At 49.2% G+C, this 9,334-nt stretch overlaps 1 protein-coding gene across 1 annotated transcript in view; it reads right to left on the minus strand.

Moving 5' to 3' along the window:
* VWA2 (von Willebrand factor A domain containing 2) overlaps positions 1-7,222 on the minus strand; it is a 45,291-nt gene extending 38,069 nt beyond the window's left edge. Inside the window, exon 1 of the mRNA XM_077877043.1 lies at positions 7,032-7,222. Within this exon, the coding sequence (XP_077733169.1) occupies positions 7,032-7,222 (191 nt within the window). The remainder of the gene's footprint in view (positions 1-7,031) is intronic.
* Between the last annotated feature and the right edge of the window lie 2,112 nt (positions 7,223-9,334).

Below are 9,334 nucleotides of genomic sequence, written 5' to 3' on the forward strand. Positions count from 1 at the left end.
GCCTGCTTCTCCCTCTGCCTGTGTCTCTGCCTCTCTCTCTCTCTGTGTGACTATCATAAATAAATAAATAAAAATATATATATAGAAAGTCCCTGTAAACTTTTTTTTTTAAGATTTATTTATTCATGAGAGCCACACGGAGAGAGGCAGAGACACAGGCAGAGGGAGAAACAGTCTCCCTGAGGGGAGCCTGGAAGTAGGACTCAATCCTAGGACCCCGGGATCACGACCTGAGCTGAAGGCAGATGCTCAACCACTAAGTCACCCAGGTGTCCCTCCCTGTAACCTCTTAAGTAAACAGTGCTCTCCTGAATCTAAGAATGTGGCTGGCTAGGCTGGGGCGCCAAGTTTTCATTGATGTATCTTGGGTCTTGGAACTTCCACATCTCCACTGGCTGACGTCACTTATCCAAAATGTAGGGTAAGAGTTTCCTGCTCATCCTCAGTAGCTCACCAAAGTGCCTTTAACATACCCTGCACTAAAATGAATCCTGCTGTCAGACACACTCCACTGTCTCTGCTGGGGCATTGAGAACACGTCTCCCAGCTGCAGCAACAAAACAGAACGTGAGTCCTCACTGAGAGGGTTCTGAGCAGGCTGGGAGCAAGGGCTGCCTTGGAAATCAAAATTCTCCAAGAAATGTAGATTCTCTTGCAAGAAAGTTTAAAATGACCCAGCTCGTGTTCCTATCAGGTGCTACTGCCAGACGTACTTGGAACTGCAGGAAATTTGAATAAACGGTGGGCAGTGCTTTAAGGGACAGCACTGACCCCTCAGGCCTGCGTTCCTTCTCTCAGGAAGCAGGCTCTGGGGACCGAGAGGGTCATGACAAGGTGTGGAAGGGGAAGCTCAGAGTGAATGAGCTGGACACACCTGAGAGATGACAGGAGGGTCACAGAGGCACACAAGTGCCAGTGTGCATGTGTTGGGGGCAGTCCCTGACAGTCACACACCTTGGGTCTCCAGCTCCTAATCCAGCATGCTTGCCTTGGACCATGCCGCTTCTGGCTCTGAGGTCAGCTCTGGGACCCTGAGCCCCCGCTCAGAACTCCATCCAGGCAGAAAAGGCACACCTGCAGGTGACTAGGCCAGGGAGGGGCTGCACCCGGAGTCCGGGAACCCCACTTCTCATGGGATGACATGGATGCCTTGTTTACAACACAAGGAGGCTGGGCCGGATGCTGCTAAGGTGGCCTCTGGTGGCAAATATCTCCATCGGGGACCTATGATGGTCAGACCTTACTCTACTCTATTCAGCTTCTTGGATTGCAAACTTTTCTGAAACAAAGTAGATCAGACGTCCCAATCAGCTGATAGTCTTTGTGCCTCAAATGACCGTGAGGCTCACATCTTCCCCTAATCTAAGTGGCCAGTGGAGAGTGAATATTAGAAAAGCAAGAGAGTCAGGAGCTCTCACAGAGGTAAAGATGGACAGAGAGGATACAGGTGGTGTGGCTGACGCAGTTCCTGTTACCTTCCCACCCGGCACATGCCAGCAAGACAGACCTTCCCTTTCCCCCAAAACACCTTTCCTTTCCTCTCACTCCAAACAACAGATGAAGGACAAGTTCCTGGCAGGGTTAAGGCTTGGGGACAAGAGACAGTGCAATGCTGTCCAGTCCTTAGGCTCAGGATGATTTCTAGGGCCACAGCTCTGACCCTGGGCACATGCAGGATTCTGAGGCCAATCGATTTTTTTTTTAAATAAAAGCAGGATTCTAGCAGCCTCCCCAGGCTGCCATGAAGTATCAAAGGTTCCTAATGCAGAGTAAGGCACTCAGGAAACATGGTGTCCCCTCCCTCTGCTATGAAACAAACCAAAGCAACTCCGTCTTGCTCTTATGTGCCTCTGCATGCCCAGGTGAATTTTTTTTTTTTTCGGAATCTTCTAAGTGTCTGCTCATTAAAACAAAATTTATGTTGGCAATCTGCAAATCAATGCAAGAAGTCAAATGCCCCCCGATATGTGTGTAGACCAGATGGTGCTGGCTCTGGGACCTCAGCACCACCTCCCTCCCGTGTGCCCACAGCACGGCCCGTCATCTCACACAGCCCACCCTGAAACTGCCTGCTTATATGTTTATCTCGCCTGCCAGGTGGCAAAAGCCTCAGGGACTGAATTGTGGTCTCTGCTGGAGCCCCAGCCGCCTGCGCTTGTCTGGCACACAGTAGGTGAGATGTGTGCTTGCTGGGTAAACTACACACCAGCACGCCTACTTCCAGACGAATCTTTGTGCTCACTACACTCACTGCATTCTTTTTTTATGCCAAGATAAATGAAATGAATGCCACTTTGGTGCTGGTGAAGTATTAATAGCACTCTTTGCTGTCTGTTCCCACCCATCATCTAAAAACATTCAGTCTACCCCCATACCAAAACCTGCTTGCAATACTAATTCCACATGCTAAACACAACCTTGCATCTAAAAACTTTTTTTTTAAGGATGAATTTCATAGTAAAAATCCAACAGCTACTACCATCTAGTGAGCAGTAAAAATACCATGTGTCTAACACCAGGGTCCATACTGCTGCATAGTTTTGCTATTAATCCTTGCAGTCAACCAGTAAGAGTGTTATCCCCAAATTACAGATGAAAAAACTGAGGCACAGAAAAGTTGTTTTGCCCCAGGTTACACAGCTCATCAGTGGATCATTTTCCCTTCTGGCCTCCCAGTGATCTGTTCAACCCATCCCCTTCCTGATTCTGGGAGATTAAAGTAGAGGAACAGGAGCATAATTAAAAATCTGCCACCTGAATCTGCCCTTTGGCAGTTTTCCACAAGCTAATATCTGCCAGCAACTCCCACACTCAGCACACAATGTGAAAAGATTTCCAGAACTCTTTGCATTCTTGTACACAGTAGTCAGGAGTGGTCTGCAACCTAGGGCAGAAACAATCATTAGTTCCCAAGTAAGCCTTGTCAAGCCTTTTCCATTGCAAACACCTCACTCCTCATTTGTTCCTTTTTGTCATATTACTCATGTTAATCCCACATTATTCCTGGCTCCTGGGGCCCTCACACATGGGCCCAGCAGCTCTTCACCCCCTTGCCCTCCCTCTTCTGGTTCCACGCAGCACCCCCCAGCACTGAGGGCAGAAGGTAAGTCAGGTTGGCTGCAGGGCTCCACAAAACACAGGGATTACACTTGCCATAATACAGGAAGAAACAAAGGCAAAAAAAAAAAAAAAAAAAAAGGCTACTTTTGAAAAAGAAGAGCCAGATTGGCAAGAGTTGAAGGCAGTTTTGCAGGACAATGCCTGCCTTTTCCTCTATGATTGGAAATGAAATAAGTTCGAGGTGTAAAAGGAAACCACCTCCACCTCCTTACAAAATGCAATGCCAACCCCAAAATATTAGATTAGCCTCTGGCAGCCTCCTCTCAATCAGTTAGATGGAAATCTGAGCCCTTTACAAGAACAGGCAACACCTGAACAGACAGACTTTAAAATCGGAGGTAAAAGCATCAAGCTAGGAAGCCCCTGCTGTCTTTCACTATAATACTCAGCTGCCTTGGCCTCTTGGCAAAACACTTGGTTCAGGCCCAGGGACTCGGACCACATGTTTCTAGGTTGATAGAGCAGAGGGAGCGTATTGAAAGCTGCTCAGGAAAAGTCATGCTCCCTCTAAAAGAATCACAAATTATTAGAATCCAACAGTTGGAAAACCAGAAGCCAGCACCAAGGGATGAATGATGTGCTGCACGGATTCCCTGGTCAGACGGGCATGAATCTCAGGGCTCCCTACTCTCGACACACCTGCTGGGAGACATTTGTAGCCAAGAGGGATTCTGATGTTTGCTCTGATGATATTTGAAAACCCCCTAAGACCCAAGTTCACTGGATTTTGGGAAGCAGGAGTATAAGAGAATGCACATAGGACTATAAGTCCAGAGACAGAATTCCAGACTAGTTCTGCTTTTGACTACCTGGGTGACTGCAAAAGGAACAGCTTCCCCGGTCTTGGGGTCATTCATCTAGCAACTGGGGTGAATCTCAGTTTCACAAACTCTGGAACTCAGGCCGCGCTGTATAACGATCCAGTGAAACAGGATGTGAACATCCCTCCTAATGGTAAAACACTTTCTAGGGACACTTGAGTGGCTCAGCGGTTGACTGTCTGCCTTCGGCTCGGGGCATGATCCCCGGGTCCTGGGATCCAGTCCTGCATCAGGCTCCCCACAGGGAGCCTGGTTCTCCCTCTGCCTGTGTCTCTGCCTCTCTCTGTGTGTCTCTCATGAATAAATAAATAAAATCTTTAAAAATAAATAAAATAAAATCTTTAATATAAAACCCTTTCTACATGTACAATGTTAAAGAATGGTCATGACATTTAATAGATTAATACCTATAACCCCATAGAGCAGACATGATCATTCCTAATTTTATACATAAGAAAATGGTCTCATAGAAGTTGAGACCCAAGGTTGAAGAGCTGGTGAACCACAAGTCTGGAATCCAGCCCAGGTCTTCTGACATGGGCAGCCTGGCTGTGCAAGAAGCATGCAGTAAACAGAAGTGCAAAGAGCAATAGGGCATTGGAAAGCCCAGACATGAGCCTCTCAGTAAATTCCTTCACCTCAGTCTTTCAATTTCCTTCCCTCAATAGTGGGGGTGACAACATCCATCCTATTTACCCAAGAAGGATGCCAGGATCACATGAGACCACAGTGCAAAAGTGTCCTGGGTGAGGCCAAAGTTTCCTAAATGGAGAGTAAGGAAACCCAGTAGAAGAGAAGGGACTCAGATCAGGAAAGGGAATGAAGGATCCAAAAGAGTAATCACATTGAGGGCAGGGCCACAGGTAAGCCTGTGGGTAAGGACGGAAGAGGTCTGGAGCTGTCTACAAAATGAAGGGTAAACTAAAGAAAGGGGACCTCCAGTGCATTCAGGTGTCCCAGGGAGCTGGCCTTGGGTGATGCTGCAGCAGGGGCTGGAAAGGCCTCCCTCCCCCTCGTGCAGCATCCCCGGGAAACCTACATGAGCCTTGCGGATGATGGGAGGGGTTTATTTTATTTGGAAAAATAAATTCCTTGTAGGATAAAATTAAAAGTTGGGATGAAAATTTAAAATTTTGTTGCATTCCTCCTGATGAAAATTCTTCTTAAACTGAATCTGTGTAGTGCAGAAGCACAAACGTTTGAGGACAACTGCTCTAAAACATCTCACAGTGTTCCTGACCCTTCCAAGGATATAAGAATTTCACTTCCTCAACAAAAACTATAAAGCATCTGCCCTGTGCCCAGCACCTTGTCAGGTATTGGGGGCACAATGAAAATACTCTGCAAGATACACACAAGATGGGGGCACTAGTAACAAAGGCTCTTTATTTACACCAGGTTATCCCAAATGTCATCATTTGCCAATTAATGACTGTGCCATTTATACAGCTCATTAAAAACCTAGGAGTCTGGGTTCCTGGGGTGTCTTTTGCCCTCTCGAGGTCTGTTTCCTCATCTGTAAGAATATGGGCATCTATGATTCACTTCGAAGGGGACCAGAGCCTCTGGGGGGAAGGGGGCAGTTACTCCAAGCTTTGGATGGTAGGCCAAAAACTAGATTTAAAGAAAAATAGGTCACTGATGGTTTTCAAACAGGTGTGATGAAGGAATTCCCTTGTCTCTTCCCTAGGATTTGTCTGGGGACCTTGTCTGGAAAATTCTTACACCATCAAGAGACAGTTCTGGGTTGGATTTCTACAAAAGAAGAGTTAAGGACCATATCCTAGGTGAAGAACAGCCCATGGAGCCTTGTGCCTCCATCAGCAACAAGAAGAGAATGGCTGTAGGCTGGCTGCTGAAAGCCAACAGCACTAAACAAATTCACTCACATGGCCTTTGCCAACTGCAGTGGTACCTCTCTGACTTTTCTGACTTGTTCCTACTCTTTTCTGACTCTTTCCTCAACAAATGCACATTTCTTACTATAATGCCACAACGGAAGCCAGACAGACTTTGAATTTTTACATCTGAAATTATAAAACATTTAAAGGTGGCGGGGGAGGATTGTTTAATTAGAGAACCTCAAAATTTGAAAGTCATACAGGTTCCGATTATTCAGTTCCAAGACACCAAACACACTGCAGGTGTCCCCACTGAAAGGCCCCTCTTGGCTGGAGAGCCACAGATTCCACAGGGGCAGGAAGGTGCCTCCTCCCTTTTCTGCCTGGGTACCCATTAGTTTTTTAAATCAATGCCACCTGGCAAGTTTCAAAGGTGCAATTCTGAGGCCCTCCGTGTACTCTCCCAGCAGGTGGCCAAGCGCCCAGGCCCCAAGGAGGAGGAATGCAGGAAGGGGGGGGGGATCCCCCGTGATGCGGAATCACCAGGAGTACAGATCCCCCGGCCTCCCCACGCCCAGGGGCAAGTGGCTCTGGACGGCCCTTCTAGGGCTCTTCTTGCAGAGGCTTCGCTGGGGGGGCCTACCTTCGCTAGGGCTCTTCTTGCAAAGGCTTCGCTGAGAAAACCGCACAGGAGTCCCCTTAACGGCAGCACACGCCCTGAGGAGCATGTCCCCAAAGCATTTATCAGAAAGCTGAGTCCCCCCCCCCCCCCCCCCCCCGCAGCCTCCCGGTCAGGAGACTCGCTGTCCCAGGCAGGTCGGGGGTAGTACCTGGCTCCGTCCTCCACCCACAGCACCGAGCCCTGCCCCTTACCTGTGCTCGGCGCCGCGGACCCCTGCGCCCTCCGCACGGCCCGTGCCCAGGCCGCCGGCCGGGAGCCCCGCGCGAGGAGGTGCGCGCCAGGTGCGCTCTGCCCCGGGACGCCCGCGGCCCCGGGAGCGCTCAGGTGCGGCGCCAACAAAGCCGAACAAAGCCCGCAACGCGGCGTCCACGCGGGGCCGCAGGGGGCCGCGCGTCCCCACCCCGGGAGCGCCACCTGGGACCCGGCGCCCCCACCCCCCCGCCCGAGGCCGCTGGCGGGGTCAGGGGTGCGGGGTGCGGGGCCGGCTGGGGCTGGGGCCGGGGCTGGGGCTGGGGCTGGGGCTGGGGCCGGGGCCGGGGCCGGGGCCGGGGCCGGGGCTGGGCTCACCCGGACGAGCGCGGCGGGGAGCGCACGGCGGGCGGGCGGCGCGGCTGCAGAGCTGGCCCTGGGGCTCGGCTCGGGCCAGGGGGCGCTGCAGGCCCGCGGGAGGGGCGCGGGGGGTGGGGAGCCACGTGGGCACCTGTTGTTCGCCGCGAGGGGAGGCGGCGAGCGCGGCGCTCCGGGAACTGAGCCTGCATCGCTCCTCGGGCTTGACAACACTGTGGCCACGGCCCGCGAATAAGCCAAAGTACTTACCTGCGCGCGGGTCTCCGGCCTCTGAGCGGGGGAGCGGGGAACGCTGGCACCCCTGTCGACTCCGCAGGATTTATTGCTCAGATCCGTGCGAAAATGTTGGCTTTGGCATCGCTTCTATTTGTCGCGGCAAATGCCGTTTACCTGCCTGTGCAGTTCTTGCAGGTGGGAAGTAATAAGCGGGTCTTTTTGGCCGGCGTCCTCGATTAAGCCTAGGAGGTGCCGGATTTTTAAAAATCAAATGATAGCGAGCAAAATGGCATAATGCCCATATATCGTTAAGCACTGAGTAAGTGTTGGCTATTCCTGCATAATCTATAGTTTCATGTTTCATCAATAAGGTGTCATTTGCACAATGTGTGTTCGTCGCAAAGAAAATGCCTGTGAGGAATTTGCAGAACCACACCTATTTCACCACCCAGAGATAATCACTGTTAGCAGGGTGTGTGTTCTTCCAGTGTCCTTCTACTCACATAAAAATTTACATTTTCAGTTCAGTCCATACACACCATAACAATCAACAATTTCTTTTTGAACATCTATACTTTTAGCCACTACTTTGTTCTAATGTATTTAACCTACTGTTGAACATTGACTTTTTTTAAAAAGATTTTTATTTATTCATGAGAGACACAGGCAGAGGGAGAAGCAGGCTCCACACAGGGAGCCTGATGTGGGACTCGATCCCCGGTCTCCAGGATCACGCCCTGGGCTGAGGGCGGTGCTAAACCACTGAGCCACTTGGGCTGCCTGAACATTAACTTTTAATTATAGAATTAGGCGTTTGTTTTTGTTCACTTACTTGGAGCAGAGTGCAAGAAGGTAAATTTCTAGATTATAGGGTATAGGCAATTTAAGGCTTCTGATGTGTATTGTCAAACTTCCCTGTAGGAACATCAAACTGTTTCCTCTTTTCCATACCCCTCCATTATTCCTGGAAATTTCAGTCCAATAGACCAAGTTTACATTTTTCCTTTAAAACAAATTAAGACATTTCACTTTGTCTCATTGTCAGTTGATTTCCAACATTCCCAACACTGACAGCTTCCAGTGAAAGTGACCTGTGATAAGTAAATCTTTCAAATTCACAGAATTGGGGGAAAGGAGGATTCATTTTTCACCTAATTCCTTCCAACACTAGGTAAAAATGGAGCCATGCCAGAGCAGCATAAGCAATACAGGAGACCCATGCAGGGGAACTTAGCAGATCTAAATGCTTAGTGGAAGAAAGGGGGGTGTTGTATCTCTACTTCTGGATCGGCATGGTCTCACAGAAAGGTAATGCAAGTAAATAGGTCATTTTAAATGTTCTAGCTGCCACGTTTTAAAAAGCGTAAAGGAATAGTTGAAACTAATATTAGCCCAGATCCCAAATATCTTGTGTAACCAATGTAAAATATATAGTCTTCAGAATTCTGTATTTCATTTTATAGCACACCTCAATTTGGACTGGCCATATTTTAAGTGTCCAATAGCCACATGTAGGGAATGTCCTGTGCCACTGCAGAGGTTTGAGAAGGGCAGACCAAGTCTTGCCAAAAGTGGAAATTTCATAGCTGGCAGCCCTCTCTCCCACCTGTTACGATTGGTTGCTAAGCTAACATTTATCAGCACATCTTGACCCAATAAGGTCTACCTTAGAGAAGTCAGATTTCAGGCATGCCTGAGGGGCTCAGTGGTTGAGCCTCTGCCTTTGGCTCAGGATGTGATCCTGGAGTTCCAGGATCAAGTCCTGCATCAGGCTCCTGCATGGAGCCATGGAGCCTGCTTCTCCCTCTGCCTATGTCTCTGTGTCTCTGACTCCCATGAATAAGTAAAATCTTTAACAAAAAAGCCAGATTTCAATTCTGGACGCTGACAGCTTGATGGCTTTAACTGGGGGGCATTTCACATTTTCATTCCATTAATCCTGGAGTAGTAAAAGGCTACAACTATAAATACTGGTGGAGCTACCAGTTGCTTCAAACTCCTTCACATCAAAGTATAGTCCTGTCAGATCTGGCAAACGTGCATACAGGGTAGAGGGAAAGGCAGGAGACCAGGCTACGGAGAATGGG

The sequence above is a fragment of the Canis aureus genome, chromosome 29 (assembly GCF_053574225.1).
Source record: "Canis aureus isolate CA01 chromosome 29, VMU_Caureus_v.1.0, whole genome shotgun sequence".
In the NCBI taxonomy this organism is placed as follows: Eukaryota; Metazoa; Chordata; class Mammalia; order Carnivora; family Canidae; genus Canis; species Canis aureus.